The sequence below is a fragment of the Neolamprologus multifasciatus genome, chromosome 2 (genome assembly GCF_963576455.1).
Source record: "Neolamprologus multifasciatus chromosome 2, fNeoMul1.2, whole genome shotgun sequence".
NCBI classification, from domain to species: Eukaryota; Metazoa; Chordata; class Actinopteri; order Cichliformes; family Cichlidae; genus Neolamprologus; species Neolamprologus multifasciatus.
The window spans coordinates 35,266,145-35,283,717 of NC_140440.1; the positions used below are offsets into that span (position 1 = coordinate 35,266,145).

The 17,573-nt window shown below is 40.0% G+C and overlaps 1 protein-coding gene and 1 pseudogene across 7 annotated transcripts in view; one reads left to right on the plus strand and one right to left on the minus strand.

Annotated features, from left to right (window-relative positions):
- The window catches only part of LOC146524976 (uncharacterized), a 125,765-nt pseudogene that overhangs the window by 67,400 nt on the left and 40,792 nt on the right, over positions 1 to 17,573 (plus strand). The gene's annotated exons all lie outside the window — the stretch shown is intronic.
- Positions 1 to 17,573, minus strand: part of med12 (mediator complex subunit 12) — a 38,168-nt gene that overhangs the window by 15,387 nt on the left and 5,208 nt on the right. For all 6 annotated transcript variants that reach the window (XM_085130650.1, XM_085130671.1, XM_085130663.1 and 3 more), the window contains exons 4-23: positions 15,570 to 15,729; positions 15,246 to 15,421; positions 14,549 to 14,659; positions 13,938 to 14,210; positions 13,679 to 13,825; positions 13,116 to 13,215; positions 12,897 to 13,033; positions 11,763 to 11,894; positions 9,667 to 9,793; positions 9,241 to 9,470; positions 9,083 to 9,142; positions 8,806 to 8,979; positions 5,937 to 6,081; positions 4,917 to 5,035; positions 3,590 to 3,733; positions 3,332 to 3,495; positions 2,555 to 2,686; positions 2,165 to 2,392; positions 1,931 to 2,075; positions 1,401 to 1,521 (exon numbers count right to left, since the gene is read on the minus strand). In XM_085130650.1, the coding sequence (XP_084986776.1) occupies positions 1,401 to 1,521; positions 1,931 to 2,075; positions 2,165 to 2,392; positions 2,555 to 2,686; positions 3,332 to 3,495; positions 3,590 to 3,733; positions 4,917 to 5,035; positions 5,937 to 6,081; positions 8,806 to 8,979; positions 9,083 to 9,142; positions 9,241 to 9,470; positions 9,667 to 9,793; positions 11,763 to 11,894; positions 12,897 to 13,033; positions 13,116 to 13,215; positions 13,679 to 13,825; positions 13,938 to 14,210; positions 14,549 to 14,659; positions 15,246 to 15,421; positions 15,570 to 15,729 (3,025 nt within the window). The remainder of the gene's footprint in view (positions 1 to 1,400; positions 1,522 to 1,930; positions 2,076 to 2,164; positions 2,393 to 2,554; positions 2,687 to 3,331; positions 3,496 to 3,589; positions 3,734 to 4,916; positions 5,036 to 5,936; positions 6,082 to 8,805; positions 8,980 to 9,082; positions 9,143 to 9,240; positions 9,471 to 9,666; positions 9,794 to 11,762; positions 11,895 to 12,896; positions 13,034 to 13,115; positions 13,216 to 13,678; positions 13,826 to 13,937; positions 14,211 to 14,548; positions 14,660 to 15,245; positions 15,422 to 15,569; positions 15,730 to 17,573) is intronic.

Below are 17,573 nucleotides of genomic sequence, written 5' to 3' on the forward strand. Positions count from 1 at the left end.
ACTCAGTCTTTCTCTCATTTCAGTTTTATTGTTGACAAACTGAACGGTTTGTATTACAGTCTAGTCCAACTTAACTGAATCAACCATCTGGTACAATTATAGCTATTCTGAACTATGCAGTTTATGAAAACTATGCAGCCCCTTCAGCAACTGAAGAATTTGAAAGTAAATTAAAACAAAATAGAATTTTACATTAAATAAAAAAGTTTTAAACTTAATTAAAATAAAACATGTCTTAAATTAAAATAAGTAAACTGTCATGTTTATTAAACACATTTGGACAGTGAAGGAATGTCAGGATTCTTGCTCAGAAAAAGGATCAACATGCTCTGAAGTCAGAGCACAAAAACCTTTTTTGTAACAAAATATCGATTTCTGCTGTCCCTGTTCGATACATTATTAGCAAACAAAATATCACCATGCTACACAGTATCGATTTTTCCCCCCACCCCTAATACTTAGGGATAGCTCAGTAGGTCGCCCCATGATCGGGGGTTCGAATCCACTGAACGGCTAGCTTGAGGTACCCCACACGCTGCTCCCTGGGCGCCTGATTAGTGGCTGCCCGCTGCTTCACTGAGTGAATGGGTTAAATGCAGAGAGAGTAATTTCTCCACGGTGATCAATAAAGTATACATTATTATTATTATTTTGGGTTTAGCGGTGGAGCACACCGATGACAGGGTTTAACAATCTCTAGAACGATGCTAAAATAAGGCAATGAAATGCATCCCATTAGTTAGATGGACAAAACTGAACGTCTGTATGCACTATTGGGACTGTGAAGTTGTGTAGGTCACAAAACTTCACAGTCCTCATATGTCGCATGGAATAAAGAGCGCACTCCTCGAAACTTCACGAAGCTACATCCAATCAAAAGATGGAGTTGTGTCATTATTGTTCTTTTTTTGTGAAACGATCAGAATTAAATCTCAACTCTTGCATATACACATAACAGAGTTACTTTTTCCTTTTGTCTCGGTTCAGTGCTTTCTATTTTCTTTTAATCTTCACATTTATTTTACTTGGTTTGCTTAATTTTACTTTTGAAAAGATAAGGAGCTGAATTGTAGATTGTAAAACTTAAAGCGTTTGATGAATAGTGGAAACAGATCTGCGTCTGCTAAAAATGTCCTTTCTGTCTGATTCCGGCTGATCAACAATGTGATGTTTACTGATGGAAAATAACAAATTGTTACAGTTTCACACTTGAGGCATCCCTAACTGAACTTGTGAAAACGAGCTGGCAAAAGCATCAAGCTCCTGTGGATTCTGTTTTACTACTACAACTGTAAACTTCACCAATGCGATCAAGGCTCCCGGCATCTGACCAATAATATTTGAACCAATGGCATAAAGTACTTCCTTTACCCGAATTCATGGGATTTAAAAGCTCTTACCTGCATTGAGAAGGGAAGGAATGGCAACACAGCGAACCAGGTCTTCAAGGAGCAAGCACTGTCTGGCAATGAGAATGGCTACGAAGGTTGCCAGAGAATCGTGGAAGGACAAATCGCTAACCTTAAGGACACAAGACAAGAGATCAAATGTAACACGCGTGTTTTGTGGAAAAACATTCTTCCCTAATTTAGAAAAAAACAAACCCAAAAAACCAAAAATACTATGAAACTTCGGAAGAAACTAGCATTTGCTTCGCTTAACAGGGGTCGCAAAATCGCTAGCCCGACGTCCCGGGGCTAGCGATATCTCCGGTCAGGCGACCAAAATCTATCTCAGACCTGCCCATCAGGCCATCATATAACCCGACGGGCGGGGCTGAGATAGATTTTGGTCACCCGACCGGAGATATCGCTAGCCCCGGGACGTCGGGCTAGCGATTTTGCGAGCCCTGCTTAATATGAGACCACTGTTGAGAGTATATGTATAAGAGAAAATAAGGAAAACAGGTTTACTTTAAAAAGAAACTTACATCTACGTTACACAGCAAGTCATTGAAGCCACAGTTGCCGTTGTTAGAGGAGCAGCAAAGAGCCTTGAGAATGCCGAGCCATTCGGCGCTCAGGGAGCGGCAATATGCCGTCAGCTCCGCACACAAGATCCCGATATCGTTCACCCTGAAAGCACATCACATGTCACGAAACCAAAGTCCAGTAGCGTAGCAATCCGAGCCCGACACCCGTGTAGCCCGGCAGGAGTAACGCACCTTTCTGGGTCTCGGTGATCCACACACACATCCATCAGCACATTACAGACAAAGCTGTAGCGGTTGGCTGGGCTGTCATTCAAGATTTTGCCCACCATGGAGTGGTTGAAGTTGTTGGCTGAGGGGTTGGCGATGGCCTCCATCATGAACATAGGATCCCAAAGCATGTTGGAGTCTGATGGGTCAATATTGCAGTAGATGGAGTTCTTCACTTTAGAGCAAAACTCACTGTGGTAGAACACAAAAACAAATAGTTAAGATTATGTTGCACCGACCAATAAAAAACAAACATATTAGTTCAAAAGTGGGTTCAAATTATTCTTTTCTAGCATAATTTATGAGTCTATGCATTCTTTCCTGTGCATTTATACAAGTTGTTTTTTTCCTCACCTAAATATCTCACCAAACTTGTTCTTGAGGTGACTACAGGAGGTGTAGAGATCATACAGATAGGCCAGAATGCAACGCTCAGCAGAGGAACAATCTGCTGGGTTCACACCTGACTTCACCACAATGCGTAACCTGTGAATACGACGAAAATGTGATTCGTTCAGTTATGAAAAGAAAAAGTTGGTTATTTCATGCTGAGGAGGATGTGATGGAGCAAGGGGAAACAGTGTAATAAAATCCATTTAAAAACCACTAATAAAAACACTACTGTAATAACAATGCACCACAAACGCAAGGTTACGAGGGTCCTGTTGGCCTGCATCATTAAAAATCAAGAAATTGCCTGCCACATAAAATCTGAACATGTGTTTCCACAAAAGAATAGAAAGAGATATACTGTGGTAATAACTGCGCTTTAGAGGTGCAATTAAGAGGTGTTTGTTAAGTGCTTTACGGTACACAGCATTCAGGAATCAAATGCACCGTCAGCATCCCCGCGGTATAAAAATCCCAATTAAAGTCAAGTGAATGCCTTTCTGAATGATTGCAAACCAACAACAATTCTTTAACTCTGCAAAGACTAAACACATCCTCTCTTTACTACTTTAATTAGAAGTTTAACTGAAGCCTTAACCCTGCAAACATCCCTTTATGTGTGTGATGAAATCTCTATTTCAGTTTATCTAGCAGAAAGATGACAACGCAGTCTTGGTCCACCGACTGCAATTTAAACTGGTATAAAATGAGTTTTTCCAAACATTAAAACTTGTAACATACCCATCGAAAACTTGGGCTGTCTGCTCAGGATTGAGGATGAGGCAGGAGTGGTACCTCCTCAGCACTGCTACAATACACAGACACAGGCTCGTGGTGTAGCTGCCCACCAGGCTGGATGACTTCAGCAGCAGCTCGGCTTCCACCAGACTTAACTCATTCAGAAGCTGCGCAGCACAGTCAACAGATGTTTACACGTGACGCTGAGTAAACGGTGAAGTTAACTTGATTTGTCTGCATAAAATGTGACTGTGCCAGTACCTGAATAGCGAAGTCTATGAGGCCACTGATGTTGAGGGAGTACTCCATGAGGTCAAAGATGAACTGAATGTGCTGGACGAGAGGCAGGTGGTAGGACATCCCTAAGGCAAAGCTGGTGATCTGTTCCAGCACATTTCTGGACACCTGCACACAAAATACCAGACGTGAAATATGCAAGAAATACGAGAACAAATATCTTCTTTAGAGTCAAGAAACCAATTTGGAATTTTAAGTGCATGTGGATTAATACTCAAATCATGGTAAATAGGCAAACTTGGTTTAATAAACAGCAAAAGAGGAAAACTAATAAACGCTCAAAGTTTCTCACAAAGAGTCTGATGAATAAAAAAGACGACTGAACTGTCACATCTGAAGCTACAGCTGAAGGGTGATTAGCTTGGCTTATAGTAAAGACCAGAAGATGGGGAAGTAGCCAGTCTGGCTCTTTAGAAAAGTTAAAAAAAGCTTGATGTTTAAGAGATATATGGATGGAATCAATCTTCTTACCCACTTGAATCTTCAAGAAAGCGAATAAGCATATTTCAGAAAATGTCAAACGATGCCTTTAATATAAACACAGACACCGACTCAGCCGTAAAGTGGTGGAAAGTTATCCTTATGTATTAAACTGTAAATCCCCAAACACTACGAGACAACGTCGGGCCTCCTGAGGCTTCTGTAATCTGAATTAGGCCCTTGAAGACTTAAGTCCAACTAATAAAGTTCCAAATGAAATTTTCAAAATGTTTTACACAGTTTATAATATGTGGGCTAATACTACAAACACTTTACTATTCAGGTCTGACTGCATTCTCTGCCATTTATAATTTAAATATATGACATTATGATGCGTTTTTACCAAGTGGCAATCTCAGGAGCTGAAAATAAAGCCAATGCTATTTCAGCTGCTCCCTTATACAGAGGGGCTCACCCCAGCAGGTAGCTCCAGTTTGTGTTTTTAGACCAGATGCCCTTACCGACTCAACCCTGAAGAGATTTGTCTCAGGTTTCTGTGTCTGTGAGATGGAACCATGCTAAATGCTAACCAAGCTGGTACCCGACTAAATATTCACACTTCTTTCTCTAAGGTGCAAAGTATAAAAACCAGCTGATGGCATGGCCAGTGGCTATATTTTATAAACTCAGGTTTTCAGGTTCCAGCCTTCTCAGAGCTGTTTTGGTTCTGAGGCATTAAATTGTTTTGTGACATCTTACAGAAGAAATATTTATACGGATACATTTGAAAGGTCATTCCTTCGGGTCCATTTGGCTACTGTTTAAACAATAACAGAATCTAAAACACGACACCAATGATTCCTTGTCTAACCTGGGAGGTGACCTGGTGCTGGTCAAAGTGGGAGAGGTGCTGGAATTTGGAGAAGATATCCTCTGCAGTGGGAAAGGCCTCTGGCTTACTCCTCTTCCTTTTTTGTCCTTCCTCTCCTCCTGTGTATGCAGAGGGTAAAAAACAGAAGAAAAAGAAATTTTAAAAAAGGAAGCAGCAGCTCTCGCTGGTCAGCAGTATTCTTTCCAGTCCGCCAAACAGGCCAGCCATGAAATCTAGTTAAGCTAGTGGCGTCTTATCTTATTCCAGCCTACTTCGAAGCTTCACTGCAAAATACATTGCTATGGAGGCACTTTAAAGAAAAGGAACGAGGTACTTTTTATTTAACAGATACATAGCTGTGAAGGGAAGGTCATCACAACCTCAGAAATCTGCCATAAAACACTCCGGTATGTGCAATTATTACTCCCAAAACCTTAAATCAGACTAATAAGGTCACGTGCATTTGAGATAAAGTGTCTGTGAACAGATGAAAGCTATTAGCATAGAAATTGGGTAGAAAGAAGATTGAGTGATGTAACCCCCTGAGGGTTCATAGAGAACAGAAGGGAAAAAAAGGGCTTTTTCTTTTAAGAAGGGCAGAAGAAAGGCGTTACAAATGTAAAGTACACAAAGAGGAGAATTATTAGTCGGATAACGGCTGGAATGGCCACAGTGGGAGAGCAAGCAATTACCCTACGTGTGAAAAATGTTTTACAAACAACCAAACAGGATAAAGCTTCTGTTTCCCATGTTGCTTTCAGCCAAAACATTATCTTTCATATGATAAACACGGATTATTCTGCAGAAAGATGCGGGGGAAACATTCAGTCAACCAATTGGGGGAACATGTATAAAACATTCAAACAATCCCCTGACTCCCATTTTCATCCTTAAAGATGAAAAGTAGGTAAAATAAAACTGTAATGTAATCTTAAAAAACATAAAACTACCAGACAAAATTCATGCCCGGAGAAGCAAACAGAAAATGTTCAGCATCAGTCAAAGGAGGAACGCTGTTACCTGTTTCTGCTGTGCTTTTGCGGTTTAGCACCTTCAGGATGTCTTTGGTAATTTTCTTAATGGTGTGTCTCGCCTCATCTCTCAGCTTGCCCACACCGTAGAGGACCACTAAACGCTGGTTGCATTCATGACTGGCACTTTCCTCCTAAAAAGAAAGAAAGAGATCCTGATGAACTTCAATAAAATCAAGAACGACAGGAACCAAAAGAAAAAGACGAGCAATAATTTAGCAAATGTTACTTTTCGAACCAGCTGATAAGGACAATAAAAACTACCCAAAAAAAGAATCTTACACTGAACTGTAGGGCTGCACGATTAATCGTTAGAAAATCGCGATCTCGATTCATACTTATGTGCGATCTCATTTCCAAACGACAACAATTAAAAAAAAAAAAAAAAAAAAAAGACGACGACGATTGTATCGCATTTTGATCCGGGACGTAATCTGCATGAAAACAAGCGCTCACTCTTCCTGCTCAACAAATGACAAGGGCGGAGCCTTATACCACGTGATACAGAAGCTGTGCCGTGTGATGCTAAAATTAGCAGGAAAAAAACAACGGAGAGCACGTCAGGGATGACGAGAAAGTGACAGGAGAAAATCCGTCCCGGTCAACCACCCAAACATCAATAACGGGAACCTTATACAGCGCTTCCCTATACCCGTCGAACTCCCGCAGGCACAAAGAAATTACGGAGGCTGTTACTTATCACCTGACCAAAGATATGGCTCCATCAACACTGTGCAAAACGAGGGATTTAGGAAAATGATCAACACCCCAGACAAACGCTACACAGTGCTGCAACTATTTTTCTATTGTTGCACTACCTGCTCTATACACGCAGTGTCGAGCAACGGTGGAGACGCAATTTCAAGCAGTACAACATTTTGCGGCAACAACAAAATGTGAGACATTTGTTGTTTTTATGTTTATTTATTGTTTTTATGTTCAGTCTCAACTGTTACGAAGTTGATGTGCAGTTAATAAGTGCAATAAATATTTATACTGGAAAAGAAAATCGTGAGAGAATCGTGATCTCAATTCTAAGCCAGAAAATCCTGATTCTCATTTTATGCAAAATCGTGCAGCCCTACTGAACTGTGTTAAAATCACGCTGTCAATGAGTCCAGAATTAAAGCAGTTATAATTCTGTGTATGAAAAAATCTCATCGAGCACTAAACAGAGCCATTTCACAAATAACATTAAAAATATCATATTAATTTAGCTATATTAATATTAGAAATTATTCACATCAATGCTTTTTGTCCACCATAAAGCATCATTTATAGAATTTAAACAACATTTAGGGACTAAGATTTAATAGATTCAAAAGTTCAATGGCCTCAGTGTGTGTGCAACTTCATGTATTAAGCAAAGTCATTTTTATAGCGTTTACACTCATTCACAAAGACCTTGCAAAACAAATCAAGTTAATATATAAGACTTTATTGATAGAGACTAAAAGCTAGCTCTTCACAGGAAAAGGAAATCAAATCTAAAATAGCTGAAAAACAATTCCAGACCTCATTAGGAAACTAGAAAACCACCAAAACATATTTTCTTTCAGCCACCTGAGTTGATCTGGGTTGATTTCATAATGGAAATCTGCTTTTCAGTAATTTAGGCTCTAGTTAAACTGAGACTGAAAATGAAAACGGGTTTCAGGAAACGAAATAAAAACTAACAGATGTACTGACAAACATCCAGTTCAGATGTTGTCAAAGTACAGAGGAAGAAGATTATTCTCCATCTTTATCAGTTACTACATAATATCACTGAGTCATACTGTGTTTTCAGTGTATTAGGAAGATATCTGCGCTTAAGTCCCTGCAGGAGAGAGTATCGGGTACTTAGGGGTGCAACGATACACAAAATTCACGGTTCGGTTCGATACTTTGGTGTCACGGTTCGATATTTTTTCGATACAAAAAATGTTCATGCCTTTTTAATTTGTCATTTATAAAAAATTATAAATATATATTTTAACTCAAAAGTACAGTTTTTAAATTTAATGTTGCTGAAACAACAAAGTAATAAAAAAATAAATCTATCTGATGGAGAAATCCCTCATCTTTGGAAAAGAGAGTTTATTACAGAGAAATGTATCTTTCCAAAATAAAAGCTCTACTATACGCTTCTTCTGGGCTATATTCTCAGCAGCATATTAAACATATCAGGTCCCCATAAGGAGAATCATGTGCTAACGGCTGTCTAAATGACTCGGCTAAAGATTGTAGCATGCTGCTTGTTGTTTTTGTCTGCTTCCACTTGTCTTTGCACGAGGATGATGTCGGAGTAAATGTGCAGTCATATTCGTTGTGTTCCCACTAGTGCTGTCAGCGTTAATCTGAAATGACGTTAACGCCACAACACGGCAAATCTCCGTTAACGAGCTACCGCGGATCGCCCCGTGCGTGGGGCTGGACGGCCAACACGTTAACGAGCTAACTGCGCTAACACACTAGTTCCCACCAATGTAATTGAGCATTGCGTGGCACATCCGACATACTGTTTTACTTTAGTCCATGACGCGCTTACCTTCAGGGTCATACATCACATGAAAACCAAAATAGTTCCAAACGCCAGATCTGAATGAGGGTGGGGGAGGTTCAATTTGCCATGTTGCAAGGAGAGCTTAACTTCGACTAACGACTACTCCGCCTAGGCTGCACTGTCGAGCGCAGATCCACTGAGCGCTCAACACAGACAGCATCGTCAGAAGAAAAGTTGATCAAATAAATTTTGTATTGTTCGATACATATGCGTACCGAACCGAAAGCGCTGTATCGAACGGTTCAATATCAATACGAGTATTGTTGCACCCCTAATATTTATGTTTTCAAAGTCACACTGTAAAGATTCTTACCTGAGGAATAGGGAAGTGAGTGGCATACTGGATGTGGCGGGGTTGCTCGTACAGTTGAGGAAAGGCGGGGTCCATACCCTTGTCCTTACAGTTGGGCTTGCTGTCCTGATCTGTAACCGGCTTCTCTGGAGAGGGGCTTCCCTTGGTTTCACAGTGCATTGGAGGTGAGAACATCTGCAGGACAAAGAAGTCTGAAATTACTTCAAGCGAGGAACACCAAAATGTTCAGACAGAAAAGGCTCCTAGTGTTTATGTATAAATTATGGCAACAATATACCTCATCAAAATTAGCACTGGAGTTATGATCGATTTCCATCGACTCCGATAGGCCAGTATCCTGTTGAACAAACAAGAACTTCATGTTATCTTTCTACACCACACAGCTACTGTGTCTGTAACTCTACACAACATCGCCAACAGATTCCTCCAACATGCCTCCATCTTCACACTGCTGCCTGCATCCTGCTCTTTGCGCTCTGATTCATCGGAGGGCTCATCGCTGGGTGAACGTGGGCGGGGCAGGTGGGAGTCAGAAGCCAAGTCGCCACGGGAAATGAGCGTGCACATGTAGATATTGTGGGAAAAGACGTCGTGACGGATGAGCTCGCAGAAGAGAAGGACTAGGTTGGAGAACTCCACGCGTTCGCTTTCATTCCCAGGCTCCGCTGTGACGGGGAAAAGAGGATTTGAATAATTTATTAGATTTCCCCTGCCAAATCATTTCCAATAAATATGCAGTGAGTAATGAAGTAAAAAGGCAAAGACAAAAGGACGTAAAGTTCGTTCAATATTTAGACTGAGATCATGTGTGACACATCAGAGAATCATCGCTGCAAGAAACAAACAAAGAGAAAGACTCACTCAGGGTGGGAGCCTGAGTATCGAGGAACTGCAGCAGCACATCCTGAAAGACTGGCAGTGTGGCAGCTGAGAGGGAACCGGATGACACAGAGCCCTTCTCATCCACCACCTCCGACTCGCCGCACCTCTGCAAACAAATGTGCAACAGACAGTCTTTGAGTGCTAAACTCAGAAAATGTTCTTACTTAGCATGTTTCTTTGGATTTACAGTAAATCTACACACACGCTGTGTATACACATTTAAAGCTTCTAACTAAATCTTATACTCAAAGATTAGGGATGCGACAACTACAAATAAACAATATCAGCGACTGATATGTTCAGACAACAGATGGTTACTGTGACTTTGAGTCAAAATATAAACTAAAGAATAAAACCCTATTCACACATTATCTGGAGATACATACTATGTTGTAGGGAATGCAGAGTTTACCTGTGATCTTAATCACAAAATGTCACAAATATGTCTGCAAGTCATGAAACATGCAGTAAATTCACCACCAAATTTTGTCAAATGGGTCATGTTAATAGTAAGCCCCCAGACAACCCCTCTGGATGTCTGGGGCCTGGATCTCCTCCATGCCTGCTTCATGCCCTGGGGGCGGGGCTATGGCTCTCTACACCCTCTTGCAGACCATTACATGGGGAAACCATTTGAATACAAGCGCGCCGATCCACACAGGTGTGCACATGGGTGTTCACTGTTCGTAGACTTAAATCACACCTTTCTTGGCTGCTACTTCAAAGCACATTGTGCGCTGTCTGTCCTGCGTGCTGCACAACAACATTCAATATTTAGTATTTACTGCTGTTTACACTTAGCTAGATTAATGCCATGCTGTTGTTTAGTATGTTGCTTTGTTTTGTTTTTTGTTGCTTGTTTTCTCTTATTTTTCTCTCAACAGGTGATCCAGGAGATATTTTCCCCCCCCTTTCTCACTGTCCCTCTCCCCTTCTGTTTTTCTTTTCCTTCCTCTTTCTTTCTCCCTTTCCTATCCCTCACTCATGTCTGTCCCGTCTGTAACAACTGAAAATAAAATAAAATAAATAATAAAAACAAAGGTCGATCAAATGGACCAATACGGCAATGCCATGATGATCCATTTGGCAAAATAAATCCATTGGGTCTCCTTGTTGGTCTTCAGACAACAATTCTGACGGCTAAAGAACCAAATGGGAGAGGCAAAAGAAAATAAAAAAAAGCCCCCTGTTGGAGCTATTTGTTCTTATTTTTTATTATTTTGAAATTAGTTAAAGTTTGTTGTTAGTTTACTTATATTTTGGGATTTATTTACAAGTTTATTTGTCGGTTAATATTTTGTTTCAATGTTTGTTTGTTGTTACTTTGTTAAATTAGTCAGGAAGAGCTGTAGGGCCATTTTTGTTTCTATAAATAAAGAGACTGGTAGAGGACCAGCATGCACTGGGGTGGGCTTATGGTTTTTTACCAGAGCAGGAGAAGCAGCAGGAAGTAACAAAAATGGATCTTGTTATTGCCAAACTGGATAAAATAAACCATAAAAACGCAACTTTCAAGTTTGGACAGTGGACTTCTTTTGCCTGCGTACGAAATAGTATCTCAGTGCAGCAGTGGCTTGTGGACTTTTAATTGTGGGATGTTTGGTTTGTCAAACAAAAGGAATTGCCACTACACCCCCTATAAAATGGCATTTCTGCCTTTTATTTTATTTGAACAATTTCATTTGTGTCCCCACTTCTTTCTTCTCCTGCTCGAGGAAGTTTTAGGGAGTTTGTATCGGCAATTATAAGCGACAGTCTGGAAAGCGTTTTCACAGCACAGAGACCCATTCATAAAAACAGTGAATGGTGAAATCCATCACAAAAGGAAAATATTAAAAGATGATGATGATGGATGACATGCATGGCAACATTCAGTAAGGAACTGTAACAGTAATAACGTGGCAAAAATGATTATTATTACTGTTAGATCTGCGGCTGACAGCCACAGATCATTAAATTTGAATATATCCTGTGTTAGAAATGTAATAAATGATAAGGTTTCTGTGACAGAAGGTGCACTAAAGGTGCAGAAGAGGCACAACAGAGCTCAGATCGGAGGGCGGTGTGTTTCTTACCTCTGCTTCTATTTCAGCCTGCCTCTTTTCCAGCAGCTTGGCCACAACCATGGCCCTGTGTCTGCCTGAGCGCTTACAGCACACAGCCCATTCACAAAGCAAGGTCACCACCGCATCATCGTCAGGTGACATCTGGATAGAAACACGCTTAATGAGACAACATCTCCAAAAAATAACATCACTCGGTGTCGCAGTATTATCTGATGATCGGTAATCACCTCAGCAGTCTGCTTTTTATTACAATTAACAACAATGTGGTCAGTACTCTCCTGTAGCATGCAACTACTAAAGCTAACTCAAACTAAACTAACAACTGTGGGAAAAAAATCACTTTTGCTAACTTAAATAAAAACCTAGCCTTTAGTGAACCATTCAATCAAAACTGGAAACGACCAAAACTACTAGAACTAAACTAAACTGAATACTAGGGGTGGGGGAAAATGGATACTGTGTAGTATGGTGATATTTTGTTTGCTAATAATGTATCGATACAGGGACAGCAGAAATCGATATTTTGTTACAAAAAGGTTTTTGTGCTCTGACTTCAGAGCATGTTGATCCTTTTTCTGAGCAAGAATCCTGACATTCCTTCACTGTCCAAATGTGTTTAACTTGTTTTTGGCAGCAATAAACATGACAGTTTACTTATTTTAATTTAAGACATGTTTTATTTTAATTAAGTTTAAAACTTTTTTATTTAATGTAAAATTATATTTTGTTTTAATTTACTTTCAAATTCTTCAGTTGCTGAAGGGGCTGCATAGTTTTCATAAACTGCATAGTTCAGAATAGCTATAATTGTACCAGATGGTTGATTCAGTTAAGTTGGACTAGACTGTAATACAAACCGTTCAGTTTGTCAACAATCAAACTGAAATGAGAGAAAGACTGAGTGTGAGACTTTGATATTAGAGAAAATGAATATTGATAAAGTTTACCTTTATGTACAGAATCTGAATATCGCAAAATATTTTAAAAAATTGCAATAATATCGTATCGTGCGTTAAGTATTGTGATAATATCGTATCGTGGGATGTATGGTGATTCCCACCTCTACTGAATACCAAACAAAATGTAACTAACTATAACTGAATTTAACTGTTAACTCACTAAAATATACACAAAACTCATTACCTCGTGGCCATCTTTGCTCTGGCCTGAACCAAATATCCTGTTGTACAGTGAATCCAGGGAGTTGTTGAAGTCAGACTTCTCAAAGCTGTGGTTGTCTAAAACCTCCAGAGTGTGGAGAACCCTTCCGATGGTGAATCCTGCCAAAAGATCAACATCTTTTAATTTGTTCTTAAAAGCTGCAATCAAGCATCTAAAGAGTGAAAGAAACCGTTTTCATACCCGCTGTCGTCTCCTGGCACTTATCAAACGACCACCTGAACTCCACCGCCTGACCTCGCTCCTTAATCTGTTCCTCAATTTCCCGCAACTTTGCACGAACCTGTGAAAGACCACTCTGTTAGAGGGCAAGAAACAGAAACCCAAAACCTGTGGGACTGCCAACCAAATCTTAAGATTATGAGGAAACTAAATAACCAATTAATAGCAGTGAAGAAGGTTTATGTAAACCACAGTTGTGTTTATAAGTAAAGAATCTCCAAACACATATATTTCAATGCAAACTTCCATTTGCTCAAACTGGCTTTGTTGGTACTTCAGAGACCGTCCTTGTGTTTCTGCACTGGGAGCCTGTTTGTGCACAAATCTGTTTTGCTCTGTGCATTTCTTGTTCTTTATTGATTTACTGTAACACGCTGGAATTCATTGCTTTTGTGCACTAGAAAAGCCAATACAAGGACTTTAATTGCAAACAAATGAAAGAAAAGACCATGAGGGGTTTTTTGAACACCATATGAATAATTTCACATACAAAAAAAGGAAAATGTGAGTATGGATGGAGGTACCTGCTGTGTAAAGGCAGTGTTGCCTCCTGGCATTGGCAAGCTGGAAGGAGCGATGGGCAGGAGGTCGAGAGGGGAACCAGTCTTGTTTCTGCTGTCTGTTAAAGAGTAATGCCACACAAGAGCACTGGGACAGCACAACACAATGCTCTAATGTGACAATGACAGGAGAGAGAGGGGCAGGGAGAAGGAATAAAGGAATAAATACGGGGCTTAGAAACCATGTGTTAAGTACATGAGAATGAAATTGGACATAGGATACCTGTAACATGCAGCTGAGACCAAACACCAGAGGCCTGTGCTGTGGACAGATATAGAAGTCTGTAAAAGGTGTCTGGGGCTGGTTGCCTCCCGCTGGCTGGGAGGTTGGTGTGGAGGGCAGAGCGTTGCTTTGCTGTGTCAAGATGCCGTGAGCTGGATGCCCTCCTGTGCCAGGGCCCAGGCTCCCGTCACTTAGCAACAAGTTGAGGCGGCGCGTGCAGAAGTAAGCCAGCCTTCGTGACAAGTAAGCAGACTGCACGAATTCCCCCGAGTACTGTGGCACAGAGGAGAGAGTCACAGCATTAACCAGAGCACTTGGTGTTCATTCACATCAGTCAGCTACAGAAATGGAAACAAAATGAGGGCCATGAGCCCCGGTGGGTGCTGTCACCAAAGGTCATTGCCATCACACGAAGAAACACAACAGGATAAAGTGGTGACAGCTGTAGAAGCATGTCATACCACAGAGCAGGTGGGTGTATCTGCACAGCTGTATGAATGTTAAGGAGGAGTGCAGGTTTCGCAAATGTGATCCATTAAAGCACGAGTGATGAGGTTAGATTGAGACTGAGGTTCATAATGAGGTGACGGTGAATGAGCAGATGTGTATACCTGTAGTAAAAGGGGCAAAAGTAGTCTGAGAAGCTCATCTTCACCAGGCCGGACTTTCTCGAAACACTCCAGCACCCACGTCAGGAACTCGTGTCTGTCTAACATGCCATCCTGAGCACAGAAACACAAGCCCAGCTTAATACTACGCAGATCTTAACACTCCTACGCACTGTCTCCTGTGTGTGGCTGGAAAATTTATTAAATTAGAACATTTTCAACATTATCATATATACACAGAACACAGTAGCTGCCTCAGACTTCACATCATCCACTCAGAAGACTACTGAGATTAATATGACTGAATATGCTGCACATACATGCAAGAACAACATCCTTTGGCAACATCTAACCTCAAAACTTTCCAGATCTAAAACAAATGATAATTTTTAGAAAGGAAACTACTGATACAGCAACAACCCTGGAGTTCAAAGAATCAATCAGCGTCTGTAACACGTCCATTTAAATGTAAATATCAATTACAGGTGGCACAATTTAGTGAATTAAATATGATAAATATTTGTTACAAATTGCACACTTGTGACTCAAAGATAAAATAGTACAATAAACCAGCCTAAACGTTGCCATGGAGCGTCGTTAAGTTTGTGCACAGCAGGTAACTCGTGTAACTACCAAAGCTCAACTGCAGCATTTTAACTCCAAGACTTTTTCAGCAGCAGACTTGAGAGTGTGAGCCGACCTGAAACATGAACATGGCCAGCTTCTCGTTGTATTCCCACTGCTTCATGGCCGTCTCCACATCAGGGGGGTTAGCAGGCAGGGGTGAGCTGCAGCCTTGGCTGGGAAACTGTCGGTAAAACTCAGCCACCTTCTGAAGCTGCTCCCAGAGATACTTGGTAATGATTTGGGTCCATTCTATACAAACACACATACACACACAAAGTGACTTTCACAGCCGCCAAAATATCGAATACACGACGTCACAATATCGAATGAAAGGTAAAATTATATCGTTTAGCCAAATGATCCCTCGAGACTGAAAAGACCCAAATAACATGCTCACCTATGCACGGGTCAATCACATGCCTCTTCTTGACTTTAGTTTCTGTGATAGCTGCATGATATGCGCAGGTCATCTTAATCATCCATGCTGAACGCATTACAGGGACTGAGTACTTGGCCAAGTATCCAAAAACCTCTTCCTTCTTGCTAAAGATCGGTACCTGTAAAAAGATTTAGCAACAAATTTAATGCAGTGCTGTATTGAACTGCTGACAGGGAAGCAGGAGTGCACTGACTGAACAATGTTGCTATATCTGACTGATATCTTCATCTCCTTATGTAAAAAACAATGATAGCATTTTCTGATTGCAGTGGCTGATATTTATTTGTTGTGTTATCTTAATTGTGTGCTGGCAAACTGCTCAAAACCACTGTGATAAAGAGCTAAAAGAACCTTAATCATAAGTTAAAAAGGAGGAAATAACATAATAAAAAAGACTAAAAATATCCACAGTGATGACGGCCATTAATAAAATGTTTAACATGGATAAAATTAAGAGAGACTGCAGAACTGTGTCAAATTGCCACACCTCTAAATACACACAAATTGCATTCTGCACTTTTTATAGACTTCTTAGTAAGCCATTATTATTTAATAATTCCTTTAATTATTAGTCCATCTATATTATTATTAACATTTAATTACATATATTTATATTACTTTTATTTTATTAGGTTATCATTTTTAATTGTTCCCGGGATGAGACCTCAGTAACTTCACCTCATTCTGTCACGTTTCTTCATCAAAATGTAGCATATATGTCAGGAATGTGTTATTTCTAAACTACATGGCTCCAGTCTTCAGAAATCATTTCATTCATTGCTTGATCTGCTTTGAAAATAAATGGTGAGAAAGAAAACACCTAAAACGCAGCCAAGGAGAAACCTGGGATTGTTAACCTTCGGGAAAAATGATCTGCCAAAGTCATTAATAAATCCAGCCAGTTTATCACGGCACAGTGAAGAATGTTAAGCAATAAAATAATTTTAAAAAACCGCAATGTGCAAGTAAAATGATAAGCAGCTTGCTTGAAAACACACACAAGGCTCACCTTTCATTTATTTCGATGCTTTAAAACTTCAAAATCTATATGCTTCAATTTGTAAGAGCACGCACTTGGCGAATAATTTCACAATATTGAACAAAACAATTCAGACAATCTATGAATAACAGATTTCGTAGTTCTTTAAAAAAAAAAAGACAAATAAGCTGCTGACACTTTCAAATAAAGACATGCATTGTGTTTTGGGTCAATACACCCAAACAAGACTAACAAAAGGCTTCATTTACACAAAAGCTTTATGTTTTCTTAACCAGGCTATTTAAAAAGCACTTTTGAATTGTTCCTGTTTCGTAACATCTGAACCAAACAGGACAGTTCTGTTTAATACAGGAATTATTTTCTCTACACTCATTCAAACTGCTGCCTTTTCTCCTTCAGCCTTTACAGAACCATCACACTTTCTTCTCATGGTCATGTAAGGATTTTGCCAACAATATTTTTTTCCCCCCAGATTTTTATATTTTTATCTTTTTTAACTCCACGATTTCTTTTGATCATGACCTCCTCATCTGCCACGCTCTGGTTCGGTTTACCCCCAACACTATCAAGAGTCCTCTTTGATGACCTCACCTGGGCTTTAGACACACTCAGTTTGCTTCTCTTGGGTTGAGAAGCAAACCAACAGTATGAGAAGTTGATGACTCCTCATACTGTTGCTCAATAATAAATAATAAATACTAAGTTCTGTCTCACTAGAAAAAGCTTTCAAACCAATCAAGCCTATCAACTTCAGTCAGCTCAATTACAAAAAAACAACAAAAAACTGTTATTAGCTAAAATCACTAGGTTTTAAAAAACTACAAATTCATATAGCTAGCAAAAAATATTAGGGGTGGGGAAAAAATCGATACTGTGTAGCATGGTGATATTTTGTTTGCTAATAATGTATGGATACAGGGACAGCAGAAATCGATATTTTGTTACAAAAAAGGTTTTTGTGC